The sequence below is a fragment of the Budorcas taxicolor genome, chromosome 7 (genome assembly GCF_023091745.1).
Source record: "Budorcas taxicolor isolate Tak-1 chromosome 7, Takin1.1, whole genome shotgun sequence".
NCBI classification, from domain to species: domain Eukaryota; kingdom Metazoa; phylum Chordata; class Mammalia; order Artiodactyla; family Bovidae; genus Budorcas; species Budorcas taxicolor.
In genome coordinates, this window is record NC_068916.1 from 82,751,517 (window position 1) to 82,778,810 (window position 27,294).

General features: G+C 40.4%; 1 protein-coding gene across 2 annotated transcripts in view; it reads left to right on the forward strand.

Annotated features, from left to right (window-relative positions):
• The window catches only part of VCAN (versican), a 119,800-nt gene that overhangs the window by 66,468 nt on the left and 26,038 nt on the right, over positions 1-27,294 (forward strand). For both annotated transcript variants that reach the window (XM_052642748.1, XM_052642749.1), the window contains 5 exons: positions 5,768-10,963; positions 14,208-14,321; positions 17,895-18,008; positions 23,241-23,399; positions 24,593-24,675. In XM_052642748.1, the coding sequence (XP_052498708.1) occupies positions 5,768-10,963; positions 14,208-14,321; positions 17,895-18,008; positions 23,241-23,399; positions 24,593-24,675 (5,666 nt within the window). The remainder of the gene's footprint in view (positions 1-5,767; positions 10,964-14,207; positions 14,322-17,894; positions 18,009-23,240; positions 23,400-24,592; positions 24,676-27,294) is intronic.

A 27,294-nucleotide genomic window follows, 5' to 3' on the forward strand; every position in this document is an offset into this window, starting at 1 on the left:
CTCCCCTCCACCCCAAGCCGGTCACACACCCTACAAAGAAACTTTTCTGGTTTGCAATAATTATAGCTCTGGCAACTCTCATAATACGTGTGGTGGGTGAGGGTGGTGGCAAGAAAGGGGGATGAAGAAGTAACTTCAGAAACTAAATAAAGAGGAGCGAATTGGAATATGGGTGAGATGGAGGGGGCGGTGGCAGAAGTGAATTCACTTGTCTGTCCCAAGTAGATTTTGTGACTTTTACCCAAAAATATTTATTTATTTGTTTGTTTGTGTTTGGCTGTGCTGGGTCTGTTGCTGCGCAGGCTTTTTCTCTAGCTGCGGTGAGTGGGGACTACTCTCCAGCTGCCGTATCTGGGCTTCTCGTTGCAGTGGCCCTCCTGATGCAGAGCATGAGCTCTAGGGCTCACAGCCTTCAGTAGCTGCGGCTTCCAGGCTCTGGAACTCAGGCTCAATAGTGGTGGTGCACGGGCTTAGTTGCGCCTCAGCAGGTGGGATCTTCCTGGGTCAGGGATTGAACCCGTGTCTCTGGCTTTGGCAGGTGGATTCTTTACCACTGAGCCACCAGGGAAGCCCTTCCTGACATTTTAAAAGTATGAAAACAAGTTTGCCATGCTAAGAATAAAATGTAGATTCATCTGTAGAGAATCTGTTGGCCAAAAAAACTATCTTCAAAGCCCTGGGCAATGAATATTTTCCACACCCTTGAACCAATATTAAGAAATCAGAAGAAACGATTTGGAACACAACTCATTTTAATAATAAATACTATAAGTTATTAAGACTTCCCTGGTGGCTCAGATGGTAAAGTGTCTGCCTGCAATGCGGGAGACCTGGGTTCAATCCCTGGGTCAGGAAGATCCTCTGAAGAATGAAATGGCAATCCACCCAGTATTCTTGCCTGGAAAATCCCATGGATAGAGGAGCCTGGTGGGCTACAATCCATGGGGTAGCAAAGAGTCAGACACGACTGAGTGACTGCTTTCACTTTTCACTGATAAGTTAATTGTGAGAAGATTCCTTTCAGAAAAGAAAACCAAATAATTTCATGTCACATGTCATATCTTTGTTTAAGAATTCTTGTCAAATGGAGCATTTTTACAGTCCTCATATTCAATGAGCACTTTTTGAAATGTATCTCCTCAATCACTGTTTATTATGATGCACGGATAGTCCTTTGGTCAGTGCCAGCTTCAAAGAACAATGAGAAGCATAAGAAGAAATTACTTGAGTATTTCTGTATTTTCTGCCATTCTGAGGCAAGGCAGATCAGGTACTTGGAAGGCAGGTGGAAAAAGGAATTCTAATTTAAATGTAATGATTGGTACATTTGCATTACGTACAATCAAAAAGTGTCCTTTGCAAAAAAGAGTTATAGGAAGGTCATTTCTCTAACCTATTGGCAAGAGGACTTGTTTCAGAGAGAAAGAGAAAGATTTGGAAGACACCCTTGGAGGCCGTAGGTTTCTGTAAAGTTGGTAAATATGAGCCTGCCATATAGTCTCATAGAGAATAGGTATTTAGTAAATTTTGTGCAATCAGTTGGTCTTGGGGATACTGCATTTTTGGGTGCCATGCATAGTTGTGGGAATTAATTTAATTTTGCATGCAAAAACCAGTACGATGCTGAGCTGTGTTGTGAACTATATGGCTGTGATTGAAGTACTGTGGTATTTATTTAGGTTAGAAAATGGAATAAATTGCATCTAACAGTTGAGTCTTTTGGTAAAATATTCTAATATGCTGGTCTAAAATGCTAAGGGAGTCCTCAGAGTTATGAGCAATGAGAAATGTCAGGGTTCCTTATCCAAGTGGAAAATGGGCTAAAAGAATATTATACTCTGTTCATTGAACTGCAATTAGAGAACATAAAGTGAATGTCAAGGAGTTTAATTAATTGAATTAAATAGACTTAATGAGTTGATAGACAATGAAATTATTATAAAAATTGTTGATTTACAATGAGTTCTTTGTTTTCTTTGCTAGGAAAGCATTTTATTTTAAATTATTCTTTCCCTTTGTAAAACATGTAATTGAGCATCAGTGTCAGTTCCTTTGACATGCTGACATTTGACAAACTGACAGGCCTCTGTGTCTTCTTTCTGCTTTTTTCCATCCCACTTGTTTTTAGAGCTACCAACATCATACTTAATGGAACCGCTATCTGTAATTATTCACTAAGAAGTTCATGGGATATGTTTATATCCATTTTGTTTTTCTAAAAAGTAAGGAATTTATTTAGAATATCATACAAATCTATAATAACATTGAATATTTTTACCCTATTCCCAGCCTAGGAGTTTATAAATAAAGACTATCAAGCAGTTATTTCCTTATTTATCCTTGTGTTTGGCTGGAGAAGCTTGGCTGAGTAGTTAGTTTAATCTCTACTGCTTATACAAAGGTACAAAATGTGATGGGGATTTTTTTTTTTATATGCTTGACACACCTATGCTTCTTATTGAAATTCTTTCTGTATTTAAGTGCAAGGTGCTGTGGAAATTTAGACTGTATATGTGATCATTTTTACTAATGAGTTCTCCTGATATTTAGGGGCTTCTCTGTTGGCACAGAGGTTAAAGCATCTGCCTGCAATCTGGGAGACCTGGGTTCAGTCCCTGGGCCGGGAAAATCCCTTGGAGAAGGAAATGGCAACCCACTCCAGTATTCTTGCCTGGAGAATCCCATGGACAGAGGAGCCTTGTGGGCTACAGTCCATAGGTCGCAGAGAGTCAGACACGACTGAGCGACTTCACTTCACTTCATGATATTTATACCTAATGAAACCTAATGAAAGGGGTGATATGCTAAATGACACTATAAGCAATTTAAAATTGGCATATTTTTGAAGTTCCTGTTAAATTCTACAAAGTTTCACAGAATCGTTTATCTGAGTGTAGCTTCATGGTAGCTCAGACGGTAAAGAATTTACCTGTAGCACAGGAGATCTGGGTTCAGTGCCTGGGTCGGGAAGATCCCCTGGAGAAGGAAATGGTAACCCACTCCAGTATTCTCACCTTGAGAAGAACTCCATGGACAGAGGAGCCTTGTGGGCTGTAGTTCATGGGGTTGCAAAGAGTCGGACACGACTGAGCAACTAACACACTTTCACTCAACTGTATTCAAATAGTATTAACAATGAGATTACTTGATTTAGTGATTAGATAAGGTTATAGATGTGATATTTCAAAAGATTCATTTATACAGAAGGCATTTAAAGATGCATTCTCTCATATACCTATATAAGCATATGCATATATATTCTCTCACATTCTTTTTTCCTTAGTGAGAGGTAGCCTTCAACACAAGCTATATTAAAAGGTATTTATCATCTGAAGATGTTTTCTTTTAAAACATACACCATAAAACAGTATAAGATCACAGTAATAACTTCTATGATCTAATATTAAATGAACTTAGCCTTTTTTGTAAACAAAGGTAAGGCATTTAGTTATTTCTATGAGTTTGGCAATTAGGAGTAGCTATAACTTCTGTGGCAGAAATCATCTATATTAGTACATATTTTTAATTTTTAATTTTTATTTTATATTGGTTTATAGTTAATTTACAATGTTGTGTTAGTTTCAGGTATATACCAAAGTTATTCAGCTGTACATATACATATGTAAATTCTCTTTCAAATTCTTTCCCTATGTAGATTATTACAGAATATTGAGCACAGTGCCCTGTGCTATACAGTAGGTCCTTGTTGGCCATCTGTTTTATTTATTTTTTAGTTGTTTATTTTTTTTTAATTGGGGGATAATTGGTTTACAGTATTGTATTGATTTCTGCCATATATCAACATGAATCAGCCATAGGTAATACATATATTCCCTCCCTCTTGAACCTCCCTCCAATCTCCACCCCATCCCACCCCTCTAGGTGGGGTTTTATATTTTTGTAATATGCCAGAGTTATGTACTGATCACATTTCTGTTTAGGGTAGCAGTATTTTTTGTTCATTTGAATACCTATCCCACTTTGTTTACATGTTTGAAGTGCTGAATGTATTCAGTGGAGATAAAAGGAATGTTTTGTAGTGTGTGAATGTTAAATAGGATGGACGTGTAGTAGGGAAGAGTGGCCTACTCTGACACAAACAGTAGTGATATTTTATGGTGACAATACAGTGAAGATGGGATACAGAGAAACAAGTTTTCTTTTTTGTTTTTATCACAGTGAAAGGGATTAATGTAAATACAGTATATCTTCTAGTTCCATAAAAGTTTTTTTTTTTATTAGCAAACCGTAGTTAGAAACAGAAGGAGCTCTGTAGAGTTTTTATTGGATGTTCATATACTTCTGTATTTATGCTGATGCAGAGAATACAATGGCAAAGAGTCAGACATGACTGAAGCAGCTGAGCACACACGCATGCAAAGAATACAAACAATATTGCTACCGTCTCAATAGAGTGTTTTTCTTTTTTGCCATGAAGAAATGTTAGATGTTGATCCTTTCACGGGTGAAGGAGAGTGGCTTCTGACAACAGAAGCCATTTCCCTGCCAATAGGGGGCAGGAGTGATTCCGTTGCTGTAATTATTATTCCTCCTGTAAGTTCTCAGGTTCAACCTAAGCATGTGTGGCATGGATCAGGGCTAGGCTGAAAGCTGTATCTGCAACAGTGTTCCTGGGACCAGAGGGTGAGACACCGGGCAACCCTCCAAGCTTCTCTGTGTGTCTCCTGGGGTCAGAACACCCACAGGTACCTCTTGTTGTGCTGCCGTGACCCTGAAACTAGCACATCTGCAGTGCAGGACCCTCTCCAAGGACCACTGAATTCCACTCCGATGCAAATGAGGGTGCAGAATGTCCCCCTCCTGGTGTCCGGATGAGGAGCTTTGCTGGTGGGTTTCTGGAGAGAGGAAAGGCAGATGGGCTTAGTGGTTGGTACCCTGTGGCAATCTACAATCTAGGAAATGTTCCGAGATAGGTGTTGTTTCAGGTATGCTAGTTCTAATGTTTAGAAGTGACTCCTGAACTTCTTTTGGAGAAAAGGTTAATGAAAAGAATGACAATTGCCCCAGTCCAGATCACCTCTCATTACAGATAAAGCTGTAAAGGTGTGGAGGGCTCCTCTTTCCTGGTGCTTTCTGTGAGACAGCCCTGCATGGAGACCCGCAGCCCCTCCTCCTCAGAGCTTCCTGCCCTTGCGCATGGAATGTGGCTGCAGTCCATTATACAGCTAAGTCTTGTCTTACTGTTGCACTGGGTCAGAATTGTCATCACACTGTGAAAGGGCTATAAAGAAACCTCTCTTTGACTTTTCTAAAAACAGTCTTCTCTAGGGTAAATTATGACAAGAGGCCAGAAGAAATCGCTTCTCATTTCCCTGTTCAATAGAGGGCATCTTCACGTTCACTGACATGAAGGACAGCAATCAGTTACTTTTTCTGTATGATCTGGTGAAGGGATCTTAAACTTGAAATTTTTTTTTTCCAGTTTGCACAGAGATGAATTCCTCCATTTCATGATTATACTGTGTGTACCTGGTGCCTTGTTTCAAGGATGTGGTTTTGTTAAACATATTGAAGAGCTTTTGTGACCTGTTGCTACAGTTGGATTTATTTTTCCCGTTGTTAATATCAAACAGCAAATGCGAAGACTGAGAACCATGTGTAGAAGGGTGATTGCTCCTACTGTGAGCAGATTTGAATCCTTCTTTTTGTGTGAGAGTGTGATCAGCCAGCCTTGCTATCGATTTCTTCTATCGTGCACTGCCAAATCTTCTATTTAAGTATTGTGAAAACTCTTTGTTTTTTTCAGGTCGAATGAGTGATTTGAGTGTAATTGGTCATCCAATAGATTCAGAATCTAAAGAAGATGAGCCTTGTAGTGAAGAAACAGATCCAGAGCACGATCTAATTGCTGAAATTTTACCCGAGTTACTTGGTATGTTGCACAGTGAAGAGGATGAAGAAGAGGAGGAGTGTGCCAATGCCACTGATGTCACGACCACCCCATCCGTGCAGTACATAAACGGGAAGCATGTAGTTACCACAGTTCCCAAGGACCCAGAAGCAGCAGAAGCTAGGCGTGGCCAGTTCGAAAGTGTTGCACCTTCTCAAAATTTTTCAGACAGCAGTGAAAGTGATAGTCATCAGTTTATAATCACCCATGCTGGGTTGTCCACTGCCATGCAACCTAACGAATCTAAAGAAACGACGGAGCCCCTTGAGATTACGTGGAGACCCGAGATTTACCCTGAAACCGCAGAGCCTTTTTCAAGTGGTGAGCCTGATATTTTCCCCACAGCCTCAATCCATGAGGGAGAAGCCACTGAGGGGCCAGACTCAGTCACAGAGAAAAGTCCTGAACTTGATCATCGGGCGCATGAACATACTGAATCGGTACCTCTGTTTCCTGAAGAGTCTTCAGGAGATGCTGCCATTGACCAAGAATCTCAAAAAATCATCTTTTCAGGGGCTACTGAAGGAACATTTGGTGAAGAGGCAGAAGAAAGTTCTACCACACATACTCCAAGTATAGTTGCAAGTTCTGTATCAGCACATGTCTCAGAGGACGCATCATTTATCTTAACAGGGACTCCACAGTCTGATGAGCCATTGTCCACAGTAGAAAGCTGGGTGGAAATAACCCCTAGACACACTGTCGAGTTCTCAGGAAGTCCTTCAATTCCAATTCCGGAAGGCTCTGGGGAAGCAGAAGAAGACAAAGATAAAATATTTGCCATGATAACTGATTTATCACAGAGAAATACTACAGACTCCCTCGTTACTTTAGACACCAGCAAGATCATGATCACGGAGAGCCTTTTGGATGTTCCTGCAACCACTGTATATTCAATTTCTGAACAGGTTTCTGCAGCAGTGCCTACCAAATTTGTAAGGGAGACAGACACTTATGAGTGGGTTTCCAGTCCACCTCTGGAGGAAACAACAAGGAAAGATGAGACGGGAACTACAGGTACAGCTTCTACAGCTGAGGTACATTCCCCTACCCAGCGATCAGATCAGTTTGTTTCTCCCTCTGAATTAGAAAGCTCAAGTGACACTCCGCCTGATGATTCAACAGCTGCTCCTAGAAAGAGTTTCCTGTCCCCGATGACAGCCACACAGTCTGAAAGGGAAACGACAAGTTCTACTGTTGTCTTTACAGAAACAGAAGTTTTAGACAATTTGGCAGCACAGACCACAGATCCCAGCCTTAGCAGTCAACCCGGGGTTCTGGAAGGGTCACCTACTGTCCCAGGGAGCCCCGTGTCTCTCTTTATGGAGCAAGGGTCCGGAGAAGCTGCTCTTGACCCAGAAACCACCACTGTTTCTTCACCTGCATTAAATTTAGAGCCTGAAATTCTAGCTGAAGAGGAAGCAGCTGGCACTTGGTCTCCACATGTGGAAACTGTATTCCCGTTTGAGCCAACCGAACAAGTCTTGAGTACTGCAGTGGACAGGGAGGTTGCTGAAATTATAAGCCAAACATCCAAGGAAAACTTGGTTTCAGAGACCTCAGGAGAGCCAACTCACAGGGCAGAAATAAAGGGCTTTTCTACAGATTTTCCTTTGGAGGAAGATTTCAGTGGTGACTTCAGAGAATACTCGACAGTATCTTATCCCATAACAAAAGAAGAAATAGTGATGATGGAAGGTTCAGGGGATGCAGCATTTAAGGACACCCAGATGTCACCATCTGTAACACCTACCTCAGACCTCAGTAACCACACTGCTGACTCGGAAGAACCTGGCAGCACCTTGGTCAGCACCTCAGCCTTCCCTTGGGAAGAATTCACAGCCTCTGCCGAGGGCTCGGGTGAGCAATTGCTCTCAGTAAGCAGCTCTGTTGACCAAGTGTTTCCCAGTGCCGCGGGAAAAGCCTCTGGAACAGATTCCCCGTTTATTGACCAACGATTGGGAGAAGGTGCTATCAATGAAACTGATCAAAGATCCACCATTTTGCCAACAGCAGAAGCTGAGAGTACTAAAGCTTCAACCAAAGAGGAGGGGGTGAAAGAGAATCACACAGTTTCAATGGACTTTCCCCCAACTGCGGAGCCAGATGAATCATGGCCTAGACAAGAAGTCAACCCTGTAAGGCAAGGAAATGGAAGCGAAATAGTATCAGAGGAAAAGACTCAAGAACAAGAATCTTTTGAACCCCTTCAAAGCTCTGTTGCACCAGAACAAACAACTTTTGATTCACAGACATTTCCTGAACCTGGACTCCAAACCACAGGTTATTTCGCACTAACAACAAAGAAAACTTACAGTACTGATGAGAAAATGGAGGAGGAAGTCACTTCCTTAGCTGACGTGTCCACTCCAACTCTAGATTCAAAGGGCTCGGCATTGTACACGACTCTCCCTGAAGTTACTGAAAAATCCCATTTTTTCTTAGCTACTGCCTCAGTGACTGAATCAGTACCAGCTGAAAGTGTAATTGCAGGTTCAACCATCAAAGAGGAAGAAAGTATAAAACCCTTTCCCAAAGCTACGAGCCCGATAATTAAAGAGTCAGATACAGATCTTTTATTCTCTGGACTGGGATCTGGGGAAGAAGTTTTGCCTACTATAGGATCAGTGAATTTTACTGAAATAGAACAAGTCCTTAGTACATTATATCCCCCGACTTCTCAAGTACAAAGTTTAGAAACCAGCATCTTAAATGATACAAGTGGAGACTATGAGGGAATGGAAAATATAGCAAATGAAAATGAAGTGAGACCACTCATTTCCAAAACAGACAGCGTTTTTGAAGATGGTGAGACAGCATCCAGCACAACGTCACCAGAAATTTTAAGTGACGCCAGAACAGAAGGGCCGTTTACGGCACCTCTCACTTTTTCCACAGGCCCCGGACATCCTCAAAATCAGACACACGGTAGGGCAGAAGAAATCCAGCCCAGTAGACCACAGCCTCTGACTGATCAAGTCTCTAGCGAGAATTCTTTGACAGCAGGAACTAAAGAAACAGCAACCTCTTCCGCTGATTTTCTGGCTAGAACTTATGATCTTGAAATGGCCAAAGGATTTGTTACATCAACACCGAAACCATCTGACCTGTTTTATGAACATTCTGGAGAAGGTTCTGGGGAATTGGATGCAGTTGATGCAGAAGTCCACGCTTCTGGAATGACTCAGGCAACTCGGCAAGGAAGCACCACATTTGTTTCTGACAGACCCCTGGAAAAACATCCCAAGGTTCCAAGTGTTGAAGCTGTTACTGTTGATGGATTCCCGACAGTTTCAATGGTGCTGCCGCTCCATCCTGAGCAGAATGAAGGCTCTCCTGGGGCAGCCAGCACACTGGCAAGCACAGCATCATATGAGAGGGCCACAGAAGGTGCCGCAGATAGTTTCCAAGACCATTTCGGGGGATTCAAGGATTCCACGTTGAAACCCGACAGAAGAAAAGCCACTGAAAGTATTATTATAGATCTGGACAAAGACGACAAGGATTTAATATTGACAATGACAGAGAGTACCATCCTTGAAATTCTACCTGAGCTCACATCAGATAAAAATACTATCATAGATATTGATCACACTAAACCGATATATGAAGACATCCTTGGAATGCAGACGGACTTGGATCCAGAAGCACCCTCAGGGCCACCTGAGAGTAGTGAAGAGAGTGCTCAAGTTCAAGAGAAGTACGAGGCAGCTGTTAACCTGTCTTCAACCGAGGAAAACTTCGAGGCTTCCGGTGATATTCTGCTGGTTAATTACACTCAGGCAACACCTGAATCGAAGGCTCCTGAAGACAGAAATCCATTAGATCACACAGGCTTTATCTTCACAACTGGGATCCCCATCCTTAGCTCAGAGACAGAATTAGACGTTTTGCTTCCCACAGCCACATCTCTGCCCATTCCTAGTAAGTCTGCCACAGTTAATCCAGAGTCAAAAACTGAAGACAAAACCCTGGAGGACATCTTTGAATCAAGCACTTTGTCTGATGGCCAAGCTATTGCAGACCAAAGTGAAGTCATATCAACGTTGGGCTATTTGGAAAGGACACAGAATGAGGATGAAGAAAAGAAATATGTAAGTCCTTCTTTCCAACCAGAGTTCTCCTCTGGGGCTGAGGAGGCACTGATAGATCCTACCCCCTATGTAAGTATTGGTACTGCCTACCTTACGGCTCAGAGTTTAACAGAGGCACCTGATGTGATGGAAGGAGCCCGTCTGCCAGATTCCATTGGCACATCCACGATTTCAGCTTTTGCAGAGCTGCTCTCTCAGACACCATCATCTCCTCCACTCAGTGTCCACTTAGGCAGTGGAGACTCTGAGCACTCAGAGGACCCCCAGCCAAGTGCTCTGCCAAGTACAGATGCCAGCACACCCCCAGTACCCTCAGAAGAACTTGCAAACATTGAAGTGACTTTCAAACCCTCGAGTGAAGAAGACTTTCACATAACTGAACCTCCATCCTTATCTCTTGACACAGAGCCTTCAGAAGATGAAAATAAACCTAAACCATTAGAACCAACGGGGGCTTCTGCCACAGAACTAATTGCTCAAGAAGAAATTGAGATTTTTCAAAATTCTCACAGTACAACCAGTGTCCAGGTTTCTGGGGAAACAGTCAAGGTGTTTCCCAGTATTGAGACTGTTGTCACAGCTGCAAGTGAAAGGAAGCTAGAAGGTGCTACACTGCGGCCACATTCTACTTCTGCTTCTGTGATGCATGGGGCCGAGGCAGTTGTGGTGCCTCAGCCCAGCCCACAGACTTCTGAGCAGCCCACCATCCCTTCTCTGGAAATAAACCCTGAAACACAGGCAGCTTTGATCAGAGGGGAGGATTCCACAGTAGCGGCCCCCAAACAGCAAGTACCGACGAGGATGCTTGATTCTAATAAGCAGGCAACACTAAGCACCACAGAGTTAAATACTGAGCTTGCAACACCATCATTCCCCCCTCTGGAAACTTCTAATGAAACCAGTTTCCTGATTGGCATTAATGAAGAGTCAGTGGAAGGCACAGCAATCTATTTACCAGGTAAGGACACACGTTGATAAATCTGTTTCCAAACGTGGAAACAGTCCCTTGGTCCTCACATATTTATGTATATAATTTTGTTGTACTGTGAGAGGGGTGAAGGTTCTTTGTATTGTTCATGTACAGCAGAACAGGCCATAGTATTGATTCCCTAATGAGATGCAAAGAAAGTAAGTATAGACTGGGGGCTTCCAAGAGATACTTTGTATTTTTCTGGGTTTAAGAAACATGTTATTTCTTTTCTTTTTTTTTCAGTTGCAACATGCAAAACCTGAAATTGTTAATGGTATAAAAATTCAATTTGATTTTACCCACAACTTAAGTATGACTTTGTCTTAGGTCCCATAGTTATGCATGTTAGCTTTAGGAATGGGAAAAGCATATTATTAAAAAAAAAAAGCAAACCTCTAATGAATGGGTGCTATTATGGCAATATTAAACTCTTTCAGGCCTTTTACAAATGAGACTAGTAAATAACTCTAGTAAATACTGAACATGGTTCACACAATATCGGTTATAAGTTCATACCTTTGTGTAATTTCCTTGCTTCAGATAGGTAGTTTACCTAATGCTTCTAACACGGTGCCTAGCCACAGCGAGTATTCATTCGGTATATATTCAACCTCTGCCTGTTGAGAGAAGATTTCTAGTGTTTTGCTGAGAAGACAGGAAGCATGAATTTGATACTGGTTCATATAGACTATGCCATTTGAGCTTCACAGAAAGGCCACAATGCATACATTATTATCTCCATTTAAAAGGGTAGGGCATGGAGGTTCAGAGAGGCTCTGTAATTGGCCCAGGGTTGTAGCCACACACATCATGGTAAAGTGGTATTTGAACCCAGATGGGCCTCACTCCAGAGTAGGTGGTTTCTTCCACTGGTCTTTGGTGGTTTTCTGTTAATATAATATAAAAATGCATAATATTTAATTACATGTAAAGCAGAGATCTTGGAATATTTACTCTGTAGAATTTATTTTCCTTTTAGTCTAGTTGATAATGTTAAAAAGTTAAGTTTAATGGTGTTTCCCAAGAACAGTGGGAATAATAATGTTAGTGGAATCCATAAGTAGCTATCACCACCTAGTTGCTACCTAGAAAAAGAAAAAAAGAAACCAAAAAATAGTACTTCTAGGACTGTGTTGATCAAAAATATGTTTTATTTTAATGAGTATGTTTTTACAGCATGGCTATACTTAGAGTTATTCTTCTGAGCGTTGCAACCTTATCTTTTGTGCTACCAGTGCTTCAGTTTTGTTGTGCTTCAGATAGAATGAAATAGTCATAAAGTGTAACTTTTATAAATGATGAAGTATTTTGTGAATACATCTGATCAAAGGTGGATTTTTTTTTTTTTTTTTTGGTCACTCTATTGAATCTGTAAATGATAACCTAGTAATCTGGCCAATATTTATTCTTTTGTAATTTAGTTGAAATATACTTCAGGTTAGAGGAAATATGATAGAGAAATCACTGATAATAACTATATCTATAGAGAGAGTTGGATTTGACAAATGAGAAATGTGTACCAGTCTTCCAATTCGTAATGTTTACCTAGAATCAGAGCTTGCGTCTTTGCAAAACAAAGTGGCACTTTAGGTGAACTCAGTAAACAACAGCTCCTATTGGATTGCCTGGTCTATTTGCTGCAGTTTCAGCTTTCCGAGATGACTACACAGTGCTTAGGGAAGAATAAAATGAGTGAAACCAAAACTGTTCTCCTCATCTAAACTACTTTCAGCTCCCAGCCCCCTCCCTCGCCAAGCCCTTGTCCTGTACTCTTGCATGATGTCCCGTGTCTGTGGTGGAAGTAACGGTGTACTTCACATTTCTGTGGCACGTCACACTTTACCAACCACTTTCACTTTAGTGTCATTTTGGTTTTGCACGGAGAGCAGCACGTAGAAGTGTTGTTGACCGTAGCCTTGTCATCTAAGCAGTATGTTCTCAAAAGCAGAAGGCAGAAGTAGGGAGATCTTTAGAACTATAGGGAGAGTCTTAGCACAATTGGGGTCACTTTTGAAGAAACAGTTGCAAGCATCTGAATTAACCTAATTATCAGGAACCCACGCGTGCACATGTGCCTCTATCAAGTCTTTCTAGTAGTCCGGAATTTCCTTAACACTCAGAAAGTGTGAGTTTGACTTTTCTGGGTGGGAAAGGCTCAGTTATTTTCTATAGCCATACCTGTTTCTCACGTTTCATAAGTGGATATCTTCTTTTCTTCGTGTGCAATTATTTCAGACTTTCAGGTCTTAAAATTTTTGAAACTATGGTTTTTATTCTATATATAGCCTATTTATTTCAGTTCTTTTGTAAAAAATGGTTAGCTGTCATTTGGATTCTTAAACATTGAAGCAAGCACTTCTGGAAAAGTGTTCAAATAATATATAAGCTATTAATATAAATATAGTTACCCATGGGATATTACAGAATAATAGATGTGCCTCAGTTAGCCTAAAAGTACTTGGATTTAGAAAATATGTATTAAACTGTTTTCTCCTCATACATTTGTACCTCTGCCCTTTATATTGATCACCTAGGAGTGTCAATTTTGTGTTTTTAATAAGAAAACTGTAATAAAAGTTTGGGGTTTCACTTAAAGTGAGATTTTTGTATTGGGGTTTGTTTTTACACAGTAGAGTTTAATCCATGTGTTGCTTTTCTTCAAGTATAGTTTAAAGGAGTACAATTGGAACGTGTTTTTGGAAAAAGCATATTAATGTAGCAGAAGAGACTTCAGTGCACACTTTCGAAGAAAAAGTTTCTGAGCATTAAGTGGTAAAAGGCAATAATAATTTAAATGATGGTAACAAGCCAATGCTAAAAAGAATGCATGTTCTGTGTATCCAGCCATTTCACATGAACTAACCTCGTTTAAAAGAATACATTTTCCATTCACTGTGCACATATGTGTAATCATTTTGACTAAAATCAATTGCCATTATCATGCCAACTAAATCTGCAGTAGAATATATTAATTAGTTGCCAGATACCATACAAAATACTGTTTAAAAATAATGATGATTGATTGGATCCCAGAAATGAATAGATGCAACTTGTAATAATTAGTTATAATGCCAAGAAACACTCCAGAGAGTAAAGTTAATCTTAATTTTTATGTGTAGTGCTGTGGTAAAGCCTTATGTTACGGTAGCAAAAAAATGGCATTGTTATGCTAAAATATGTTGAAACTGAGAGATGAGCCTAATTGCTCTTCTTACTTTCCTGAACCTGGTAGGACCTGATCGTTGCAAAACAAACCCTTGCCTCAATGGGGGCACCTGTTATGCTACTGAAACTTCCTACGTGTGCACCTGCGTGCCAGGATACAGTGGTGATCGGTGTGAACTTGGTAAGATGTTCTTCCCTGAAAGACCATAGTGCTTTTCCAGAAGACGTATCGAGGGAGAGTTTACGTTGCTTGAATCCATCAGAGGATTTCAGAGAAGCCCATTGTAGATGAATGGCATGTTAGATGAAATTAAAATCAGAGTAATTTAATTACTCTGTGGGAAACAGGGATAGATGCTTATTGAATTTTCTTGATATCACCAGGACTCAAGGAAGATTACTGAGGTCAGTTGTGTTTATGTGTGGTTTTCACACTCAGGCTTTACAAATGTAAAGTTTGATATATAGTATTTGCTTACATACTGACAAAAAATTTTGATCTGTCTCCAAATCTGCATATCAATAAATTATCAATTTAAAGCTCTATTTAAAAAATGGATTTCCGAGGTGGCGCTAGTGGTAAAGAACCTGCTTGCCAATGCAGGAGACCTAAGAGACGCAGATTTGATCCCTGGGTCGGGAAGATCCCCTGGAGAAGGAAATGGTGACCCACTCCAGCATCCTTGCCTGGGTAATCCCACAGACAGAGGAGCCTGGTGGGCTACAGTCCATGGGATCACAAAGAGTCAGATATGACTTAGTGACTAAACAACAATTAAAAAAATAGGGAGTTTTTATGTTTTGAGATGACTTGCTGCTCTGGCGTGTCATGGGAAAGCACCTTCTCTGGCTGTGCCCAGAGACCAGCCTAGTCCATCTCTTCCTCGAGAAGCTGTGACATTGTTGTCTTCCTCCTCTCTTTTGGATTCCAAAGAACGTCTTTGTCTCCTTAGTAAATCAGTCCCGTTTACTTCCATTCTTATTTGGGGTTCCTTCTCCTGAAGAAAAATTTAAAAAGGACTCCAGTTTTGATTTGGCTAAATATAGACCTTGACCCTCGCAGCAGGCGATGGCACCCCACTCCAGTACTCGTGCCTGGAAAATCCCATGGACAGAGGAGCCTGGTAGGCTGCAGTCCATGGGGTCGTGAAGAGTCGGACACGACTGAGCGAGTTCAATTTCACTTTTCACTTTCCTGCACTGGAGAAGGAAATGGCAACCCACTCCAGTGTTCTTGCCTGGAGAATCCCAGGGACGGGGGAGCCGGTGGGCTGCCGTCTATGGGGTCGCACAGAGTCGGACACGACTGAAGCGACTCAGCATTAGCAGCAGACTTTGACCCTAAGAAATAAAATGATGGGAGCTACTCATTGGGTGTTCCTTTTAGCAGCACCATAGTGGTTTTCTCATAATGACTGAATAAAGATTACACTTTAGATTACACAGAAATGTTGAGATGAAACCCCCAGCATTCATGTTAAAAAAGTGCTTATCTTAAAAAAAAAAAAAAGCAAAAGTCAACAGAGCTAGTAAGTTCTATTTGTGTGCCAACCAGTGAAGACAGAGATCACAATAGATAACATTTAAGAAATAATTATATCTTGAATATCAAATTTACATATTTTATGTGTGTTTAGCTCCTAAATCCTGTCTGTCTCTTTGCAATCCCCTAGACTGTAGCCTGCCAGGCTCTTCTGTCCAAGAAATTCTCCAGGCAGAAATACTGGAGTGGGTTACCATTTCCTTCTCCAGGGCATCGTCCTGACCCAGGGATCAAGATAGGTTTCCTGCATTGGCAAACAGGTTCTTTACCACTGAGCCACCTGGGAAGCCCTCAGATTTATGTGTGTAGTATAAAAGTATATATGTGACCCCCATTTTTTTTCACATTACAATCAATTGAAAATAATTTAATGAGTTAATATATGTGAAACTGTTTGATCAATAACTTAGCAAACAATATAAAACCATCATTATGATATTAATATAATATCATTTCTACTAAGGTCATTTCTTTAGGTAAGAATAGAGAATATACCTCCTAGAAATTTAATTTATTTTTTATATTCATTTTTGGGCTTCCCTTGTGGCTCAGTGGTAAAGAATCTTCCTGCTGTATGGGAGACATAGGAGATATGGGTTCAATCCCTGGGTTGAGAAGATCCTCTGGAGGAGAGGATGGCAACCCACTCCAGTATTCTTGCCTGGAGAACCCTCACTGACAGAGGAGCCTGGCAGGCTACAGTCCAGGGGGTCGCAAAGAGGTGGACATGACCAAAGTGACCAAACACACATATATTCATTTTTAATACTTAATATAAACATTAACTAAATTTTTAGCATAACTGCAAAATGCTATGGAATAAAGGCATTAATTTCATCACAAAAGATCATAGATGTCTGTTGGAAAGTTCGCATTCAATATAGACACTGAAATTAGGGAGGATTTTCATAGGTGGGAGAGGAAGACTCGACACAGCAAACAAAAGCAGGATGCATCTGGGGGACCACGAGTATTCTGGGTGCCTACTTAGTGGGCTGTGAGAGAGAAACACCAGGAAACAACAGTGGAAAGCTAGTTGGATCTAGGTCTAAGGTCTAAGACTGTAGTGTACATGAGAATCACCTGGAGGGCTTGGTAAAACACAGTTTGTTGTTCCCATCCTCCAGATATCACAGTCAGTAAGTCTTGGATGGGCCTGGGAGCGTGCGTTTCTGATATTCTCAGGTGATACCAATACTGCTGGTCCAGCGACCACATTTTGACAGCTGCTACCCTGGATAATCCGGGTCTTTAAAATGTTTAGATGCCAATGAGGGAGAATGGTGGAGAAGGCAACGACACCCCACTCCAGTGCTCTTGCCTGGAAAATCCCATGGGCACAGGAGCCTGGTAGGCTGCAGTCCATGGGGTCGCTAAGAGTCAGACACAACTGAGCGACTTCACTTTCACTTTTCACTTTCCTGCACTGGAGAAGGAAATGGCAACCCACTCCAGTGTTCTTGCCTGGAGAATCCCAGGGACGGGGCAGCCTGGTGGGCTGCCATCTATGGGGTCACACAGAGTCGGACACGACTGAAGTGAGTTAGCAGTAGTGGTATCAGAGGGAGAATGGATATGTGTATATGGCTGAGTCCCTTTGCTGTGGGCCTGAAACTCTCACAGCATTGTTAATTGGCTGTACTCCAATATAAAATTAAAAGTTTTGTACAAATTGAAAAATAAATTTAAACATTTAAAAAGATTAAAATAAAAAAACAGTGAATAAAATTATTTTGATGGTGACTAAAGAAGATGACAATCAGCTAAATGAAGGATAAATTGGAAAGGGAAGGGTCTGGAGGCTATGAAGCCAGTGAAATATTTTCAGTGTTTCACAAGTGAGGTAGTCAGAGCATGAGCCAGAATTGGGGGTGGGAAGGCTAGGGGGATTCTTTATTGGTTTTAAGGCTCATGGGGCTCATCTAACATCAATGGAGATAATGACCTTACTCTGAATACACTTGAAATTTCCTTAGGGTTGCCAGATTTAACAAATAAAAATATTAGATCAGTGACACTAAAATTTCAGATTTAAAAAAGAAGAGTTTTTAGTACAAGTTTGCCCTAAATAAAGGATGTGACATACTAAAATTTCTTTTTTTTCAATCTGGAATTCAAATTTAAGTGGCTATCCTGTATTTTACCTGGCAATCTTATGAAATAGGATCTTTTGACCTTTTACTGAAAGTACTTTTGTGGCTTTTATTATAGATTTTGATGAATGTCATTCTAATCCTTGTCGCAATGGAGCCACATGTATTGACGGCTTTAATACCTTCAGGTGTCTCTGCCTCCCGAGCTATGTTGGTGCACTTTGTGAGCAAGGTAAGAGCTTTTGCAACATTTGCGTGAACAGTATTGATACTTCATTTCAACTGTTAATTCTAGACAGCCTTTGCCATAATTATTTGGATTTTGTTGTTATTATTGTTGTTGTTAGCAATTTTGACCATACTGTATATTCTTTTCTGCAGAGGAAATTCTCAGATTGCCGAAATACATTAGGTTTCCTAATGAGTTTTTAGCTCACAACATTTGAACAATAATGTTCATTTGATCATTGTTGTTTTGCTGATAGAATGGAATTGCAGACAGGCATGCTGAGCTGATTTTAAGGACATCCATCCACCTAAAGGGACACTGTGGTACATATTCTTCCTGGGGACAGACTAGGCATGGACCTTAATCACGTATGTGACTTGTACCAAGGATATTGAATTCAGTGTTAATTGCCTTTATTTTCTCCTATCAGCATTTGAGACTCAATGGTCTTATTGTTCATAGTTGATCATCTCTGGAGAATGAGTTAATGCAGTTGTGTGAATGCATTCACCTTGACTTGGCAAATACTACAGAAAAGATATTATGAACCAGGTTTCTTTCCTACTGAAGAAAAATCTATTTTCTCTGAATGAAAGGCCTAAATTCATGATGGCTTGAATCGAGTGATCCCTGTAATTTGCATTTTATGGCCAACCTGAGAGTGTATTTTGGGTGGTTAATGGTAACATTTCTGAGCCCATCAATCAGAAACAGATCGCATACTCAGCACACTCGGTTTTGGAACATCGATTTCCTCTCCTTAAAGTCATACAGTGGTTTGGCTTTAATAAAAGTGCTTAATGCCAAACTTCCATTCCACCAGACAAAATGAAAATGAGTGTCTAATAACTCAGACACATTGGTCTGGCCCCACATTCCGCTTTGCAGCATGAATCTGAATGTCAACACAATTAAAGCAAAGCTAAAAGGAGTGTGCATTGAATTGCCAAAGGAAAGGGATGGATGATGTTTGGGCTTTTTAGGGTTTTCTTTTCTTTTTCCTTATTGCATAGGATGGGTCTGTTTTAAAATTGTAAAATATAAATATGATAATTGACCAAACAAGATCCTCTTCTTTAAAGAAAACAGTAGGAAAGATGCTAATTGTTGAAGAAAACAAAAGGGTGAGGTGCTTGAGCCTTTTGTATGTGTTAAAATGATTCTGGCTTCACTTAGTTCCAAGTACAAGGAGTGATTCAAAAAATCATTTGTGGCACAAGTATTTTGAACACGTGCAGTCTTGCAGGCACTGTTCTGGGTGCTGGTGATAGAGCTCTGAACAAAACAAAGGCTCTTATCTTCTTAACTCAGCATAATTCTTGGCAGGGAATACAAAGAGATACTATTTGTTGGTTACTTTTTAATTTACCACGTGCTTCAAGGTACAGCATTTCCTTTGGCTGACAGCAATATTTCTGTGGGTTAAGTGGACCAGAAATTGAGGCCCAGGAAGGAAAAGTGATGTGTTCAAGGTCACACAGCTAGTAAATTAGAGAGTGGGAAGAATGAATCTCAGTGGCCTTGGAAAGCCCAGATTTTTTCAACATCTTCACTCTTCTAAAGTAACTCTTAAGGAGAAGCATTTTGTTTATATGTAAAGCTGATAGATTCAGCAGTAACATCCTTGGAAGGGAGTTTGGGAGCAGTTACCTTTTACTTCCTTTTAAGAGACTATTAAAAAGAAAAAGTTTTCATTTTTCTTCTCATTTCTGGTATCGCCTTTCAGGTGCCTTCTATTTTATCTTACAGCAAGTTTAACTTTCATCCGCATGATTTGCTGAGGAATAGTTACCCCAGTCTGTTTACCAGATGCAGCTGTGCTCCTGTGATTTACTGCCAGGACACTGAAAGATTTTTTTCTCCTCTTTTCAGGTTGCCTAAGAACAAATGTTTTCTTCATTAACAGCGGCATTGTTGTCTAAACAGTTTTCTATCCAAATGTCGGTGATGACTGTGTTGTTGTTTCTTCAGCTGACCTTTTCTGTTCTCTGCTTTAGTAACTTCCCAACTCCCAGCAGCTCTGAAAGAGGGGATGCATTTGGTGGAATGATAACAGATCTTAAAATCTAGAAGGAGGTCTTAGAATCGTGGAGGGCCAGTTCTGTACACACAACTTGCCCCCAAGTCAAGATACATCTTGCCAGCCAGAAGTGCCAGAGTGTTGACAGTTTCTTAAGGCTTGTGGGCTGTATGTTAGGAGTGTTGAAAACGTTACCTATATAGCGTAAGGAGAATAGAGTTTTAGTGAGGTTGTCTAAGAATGACAATTTCAGCCTCTGTGGCCGTGAACAAGTGTTGCTGTAATCTCCCCATCTTCCCCCAACACACACCGGCCAAACTAAATCTGGGACTTTGTAATATACTCTTTGCGACCCCATGGACTGTAGCCTACCAGGCTCTAAGGAGCCATTCAGTCCATGGAATTTTCCAGGCAAGAGTACTGGAGTGGGTTGCCATTTCCTTCTCCATAGGAGTCTTAAAGCATAAGAAATATTCCCAAATGTAGACTGATGCCTAAGAAAGCATCATCTGAAAGCATTGCCTTTTAATAAATAAGATGTGTATCACATTATTTTTAGTTAAGATTGAAAAGACAAACTGCTTCTGATAACTCCTTTCATAATTGCATCCTAGAAGGTGCTGTTGACACATAGTCCTTCATTACGTATTTGTTGAATTCACGAATAATAAGAATTAAGTGAATTGATGTGGATATTTGGCTTCTTTAAAAAATTCACTCTGTTAAGTATTTGCACATCTATTTACAATCATTGGAAGAGTACAGATAAATAATCCGTCCCCATTTGGTTTTAGCAGAAACACTGCCTCTGTTTTCTGTACACATGTGCTGACTGAGAAAGGCACTGGGGCAGTGTCACGGTAATACATCTAAATTTTTAGGATCACTTGGTTTTCTGTACACAAGAGGAAAATACTGTCCCTTAGTGATAAAAGACAAAGAAAACCAGACTAAAACTGTTTAGGTTAATAGAGGATAAGAAAGAGGGTAGAGAATAATTTTTTTGTGATGTGTTATTCAGTAAGTTAGGGATCCTCTAGAATCTTAAACTGTTTCTTCAAATAAATTATAATTTCCAAGGTTATGGTTGGATGGCATCACCAACTCGATGGACATGAGTTTGAGCAAGCTCTGGGAGTTGGTGATGGACAGGGAAGCCTGGCGTGCTGCAGTCCCTGGGGTCACAGAGTCAGACATGACTGAGCGACTGAACTGAACTGATGCTATTACAATATCACAGCACTGACTGGCAGTAAGGGTATTTTAACAAATTTCCCGATTCTACCTCCCCCCGCACCCTCCGCAACCCTTTCATATATAAAGATCTGTTTCCTCTACACCTCTCCCACTTCTCCTCTGAAATCTTCCATGTGAACTTCCCGAAAGAAAACCCGCTACATCCAAGTAGCCAAAATAGGCTTCCTTCTTGGGTGCTGAGTGCTACTGTTATAAAACTGCCTATCTGTGTCTTGAGTCCTTTCCTATGAGATTAGTGGTGTCCAAACAACTCTGTAATACAACTCAAAACTTCCAGTGCACATTGTTGAAATCAATTAGTCAGCTGGCTCTAACTAAACAACAGGCCTGATAGACTAAACTGAAATAAGGACTGTTCTCAGAGATAAGCTGCATCTGTTGTATGATTCTGGCTTAATCGCTGAAGCCAGGAAAAAAATTAAGTCTTCATCATGCATGATTTCCCACAATGAGTTATAGCAGGAGGAATAAGTGGAGTAAGAATCAGGAAACAATCTGACTTTCAGCTTGGCCCCCAAGTCAGACATATAAAATGAGCGTTTATTTCATCTCATAGAGTTTTGTTATCTTCATCAATCAGTAAAATTTAGGGGAGGGGCGTCTGATCATTAGGTAATGTGGAGTTTTCACAGTGTCCCCAGTTTCATAAACTTGGCCATTTTGTTCGTTTTTACATGTAACTGGTTCAATATCTTTGTGAGATTATTTCTGTTGATCATCATTTAATGCATATTTTAATCTCACCTGTGAGTGGGCTTGGAAAAGGCAATGGCAACCCACTCCAGTACTCTTGCCTGGAAAATCCCATGGACGGAGGAGCCTGGTAGGCTGCAGTCCATGGGGTCGCTGAGGGTCGGACACGACTGAGCAACTTCACTTTCGCTTTTCACTTTCATGCATTGGAGAAGGAAATGGCAACCCACTCCAGTGTTCTTGCCGGAGAGTCCCAGGGACGGCGGAGCCTGGCGGGCTGCCGTCTATAGGGTCGCACAGAGTCGGACACGACTGAAGTTCCTTAGCAGCAGCAGTGCGTGAGCTAGTCTGAGAAGGTTGCCAGTGAGAGGGCAGTGCCACGTGCAAGACTACTTTCTTTTGATATACTTAAAAACTGGCAATCTAGAAAATATAGCTGAAGTTTACTGCCAGTGTAAAATTTAAACATATTTGACAAATGTTTTCATCTCACCAGGATACGGGTTATAGTGTGCTTGTTTCAAAAGAGAAGAAGTATATGTATATATTAATATACATACACATATCTACATATGTGCTTATGGCTTGATGGAATGAGGGGTAATACTAAGTTAAAGTCACTCATGATAAACTTTAAATCCTGATGCTTTTACGCTTACCTATATTCCCTCTCCTTTTGGGAAAAAGGCTCACAGTTGTTAGTTATATCCCAGAAGCTGCCAACTGATGAAGAGTTTTCTTCTCTTAGTAAATCTACATGCAAGAACCTGTGACCATGCAGCTCTCTCTCTGGGAAGTGGGGACGGACTATTTCCAGAGCCTTTGAAGTTGTTATGCAAATAGAGCATTCATAATCCTTTTAGCAAGAATTCTTATCTTATCATTTGACTGATTTCTCTTTAGAAAAGTTTGGTAAGAAATTATTAGCCCCAGTTGCTTCACAAGTGAATCAGTAGACTCTGCAGCCTACTGAGGTTTTGATTGGCCCCTTTTCCAGTTTTTCTCCTGCTGATACTGGCTTTCATCAAGGAAAGGGCAGTTCAATAGTGCCTTTCCAGTCCTAAGATGTATTGTCGCTCACTTGGCAGGAATCACGTGGGCTCTCTTTATCATGATTTCTTTGTCACTGTAATCAAAATTGGTGAATCCCTTGCTTCAGGGACATTGCATTGATGTGGCTTGGGATTTCTATGAATGTTTGGATGAGTGAACCAAGTTTGAATGATATAGGTGACTTTAATAAGCCCATCCTTGTTTCTTCCCAGACACGGAGACATGTGACTACGGCTGGCACAAATTTCAAGGGCAGTGCTACAAGTACTTTGCCCATCGACGGACGTGGGATGCAGCTGAACGGGAATGCCGTCTGCAGGGCGCCCATCTCACCAGCATTCTGTCTCACGAGGAACAAATGTTTGTGAATCGTATGTACCCAATATACATGGGTTTTCATTCAATCTTAACACCTTTTTAGTTTTTCCTGCATCTAACTGAAACAAGTAGCATTTAATAAGTTCTCTCAACTTATTAAATCCCTCATCTGTAAAATGCTTAATATCATCTCTCCTATGTAAGTCCCCTATTTTGAGAAACATTCAACTGTAACATAGGCAGACATTTCTTGATTTGCCACCAGAAATAGTTGAAATAGCATGCTATAGGTGGAATCATATGAAATTGCTATTTAATCATTTTTTAACTTACAGAAATAACCACCTCTTAAGTTTCCAATCTAATTCTTCCCATACTTTTTGGTCTTTGAATATGTACACATGTTGTCTAAAGTTAAAGAGAAAATTGCTTTCAATTATTTTTATCCCACTAGTTAAAATTAAATTATAATAGCACCCTAATGTTATTCTCTGAGCATAATTGGCTTATGGATGCTGAAAGCTAATGAAACTTATTGCCAGAGCTGTTTAATAACTTCCTAGACTATGGCAAAGAGGAGGGCAGCTAGCTTTTATGTAGAAAATACATAGAAATTTTTTGTTCATGAAGCATTGTTTGATGATCTATTTAATATGTTCTCAAGATGCCTGCTATCTTTTAGAAGTTTGATTGTTAATTTGCAATCTGGGTAGAGGTTCATTTAACTCTTTTCATGGTGTCTTTGCCTGTGACTCATTTCATGGTGAAAGTCATTATTTTTGAGGAAGTTTTGCAAAACTGTCCAGTCTAGGTGCTCACCATTAAAAATGCTTTGAGAAGAAACATGTGGCTTCAGAAATGAGTCTAGTATGGGTGAGATCTGTCACATTTTATTGGTTCACTGAACTTTTGCCAACTGCACAGCTTAATAAAAAAAAAAAAGTGGAAAGTTTCTATCGTGAGTAAAGATGGAAAAAACTACTTAATTATAGTAAACTGCTAGGGAAATAATTGTCCATGTCTGATATTTTAATGTTTCACAATATTTGCAAATTAGGTTTTTAGTTTAAAACACGTTGGGCAGAAGAACAAAAGATAGTTAGACCATGAAAGATTTTTATGAGCAACTAAACAGAAATTCAGCCAGGAGAGGATTCATGATTCAGTCCAAAAATAACTTTCTTTGATACATTTCATCCATAAGTGGGGAAGGGAATAAAAAGGTCTGTGTTGTTCTCCTTCTTAGGTGTGGGCCATGATTATCAGTGGATAGGTCTCAATGACAAGATGTTTGAGCATGACTTCCGCTGGACTGATGGCAGCACGCTGGTAAGTTGGTGATTAAAATGCTGCCAATTCTAGAACTTGGTACTGTGGGTTGCTGGCATTTTACTGAGACACATTAGGCTGCAGACCAGTTAAACATCTTGCTCAGTGATGTTTTCATCTAACCAATGTAATATTTCATCTACTTGGTGAAATAGACAGGGGTTAAAATAGTTCGTTCCCTGAGAACAGATCCAGCTACTAATATTGCAGTCAGGGTGGCTCTCTTAAAAGAGGAGCATATTGGATTTCCATTGAACAGGTAAACTGCACAATCAGCAGAATTGCCTCAGGTCTGTCTTTCAGATGGTTATCTTTGTTTTTACAGCTTCAAAGCAAAAAGGGAAATAATAAATGTGACAGAAAACGTCCTTAAAAAAAAAAAAACCTTTTCTTCTTACATAATTGCACTGGAAATCTGCTATTGTAAGGCATGGCTCATTTTTACCTGAGCAAAAAATGCTCACTTTTTTTACATCTTTGAAAGGATTGTTGAATTATGATCTTATAAATTTCTTTCTATTCAAACTCTGCTGACTAATTATATGGTCTCTTAGATTTTTCCACCTCTTAAAGAAAGAAGTGATTTGATAATACTGCCCACATCCTTGAGTAGGCTTCAATAAGTTTCTTCAGTCAGGATGGGTGAAGCTGATTTGAGTCGCTGCTAGTAAATGCATGAGTCTAATTCCTAAGAACTGGTTCAAGTGCAACTAGCTACAGTGGTTGTTCTGGGCTCTGGCTGTTCATTAAAATCACCTGGGGAGCGTAATTTAAAAAAAAACTTGGTGTCTAGGCTTCGGCTCAAATTCATTAAAGCAAAACCTCTGGCAGCTATATTTTCTAAGGGTTCCCTGGGTGATTCTAAAATGCAGACAAAGATTTGGGATCTACTAGGCTAGACAGTTAAGTGTAAATTCAATTCTAACTTAGATAAACAAGAGGAAAACCTGAAAATAATTTTTAAACACTTTGTGTGTGTGCTTAAGTTTCATTCATTACTGCCACTCATCTGGATTTAATGAGTTTGGCAAAACGTGAAGTTCATTCTAGAACAGACGCCAAACTAATTATTGTTTTCAGAAGTTCTGCTCTGCCTGTTCAGGAAAACTTCTCTGTGCTCTCCTGGACATGCCCCTCAGTTCATCTCTGTGTCCATCATTGTACTCAGCATTTTGTACTCGTCTATTCTCCACATAACCTGTAAGAAAGGCATTAGGTTTATTTTAATAGGAAAATGAAGGTCAGTTAGGCTAAACTTTCGCCCACAGTCACAATGCTATTAAAGGGAGAAGCCATAGGCTTTCTCCTAGCTGGTACCTCCTTGATTTTAAAAAAGGTATCCCTTATCACATTTTGCCTTTGCGGCTGCTGCTGCTGCTAAGTCGCTTCAGTCTTGTCCGACTCTGTGCGACCCCATAGACGGCAGCCCACCAGGCTCCCCTGTCCCTGGGATTCTCCAGGCAAGAACACTGGAGTGGGTTGCCATTTCCTTCCCCAATGCATGAAAGTGAAAAGTGAAAGTGAAGTTGCTCAGTCGTGTCGAACCGTCAGTGACCCCATGGACTGCAGCCTTCCAGGCTCCTCCATCCATGGGATTTTCCAGGTGAGAGTACTGGAGTGGGGTGCCACTAGAACCCTAAAATACCCTGGCTTGCACTGTCTCTGTCATCACACCTTATATTTAATCAACATTGTTTGTCGTTTGTGTCAATAAGTAAGTTCTTTGGTAAAAGGCAGAAAAAGTACAGAAAGTAGTTTGTCCATAAAATATATTCCCAGTAAGGTACAGGATTTCAGCCCTTGTATCAAGAGTCTTAGGCTTCCCTGGTGGCTCAGACAGTAACGAATCTGCCTGCAATATGGGAGACCCAGGTTCAGTCCCTGCGTTGGAAATATCCCTTGGAGAAGTGAATGGATACCCACTCCAGTGTTCTTGCCTAGAGAATTCCAAGGACAGAGAGCCTGGTGGGCTACAGTCCATGAGGTTGAATAGAGTCTGACATGACTGAGTGACTAACACTTTCACTTTTCACTTCATCAAAAGTCTCATTTTCTTCTACTTGTCCTGGGTGGATGGTATTAATGTATCTGCAGTTGTTACCTCTGTCTGTTTTCATTTTGCTGAAATGAGTAATAATTGCAGGCCGATAATTTTGTTCAGATTATTAGTGGTTCGTGTAGATGAGTTCTTATATATAAATTTTAGTTTAAGATAGACAGGATTGTTTTTATTAATGTAAGTGAACATAAAAATTAAAGATTTTTCATGTATATTACAGATAATTAAAACTTTTTATTATTTTGTTGAAGTTTATTATGTAATATAGGCATTTTAGTAAGTTTTCCCTTGTTGAATGTAGGCTTCATTCCTGTGGGATAAATTGGGTCTAGGCCACCCACTATGAAGTCTCCCCCTTATAAATAGCCCAGTAAAAGTGCAGGTTCTTGTGAGCTCTATTACAGAAGCTGGAATGCCAGGCACTCAGGTGACCATCTCTGGTGGGTATTTACCTGTACTCTGCTGACCTGGACCGTGACTTATCTCTAAGTGTGCATGTTAGTTGGCTACCTGTATGCTCCTGCCCTGAGCTAGGATAGATGCATCTTGCCAGGTCGAGT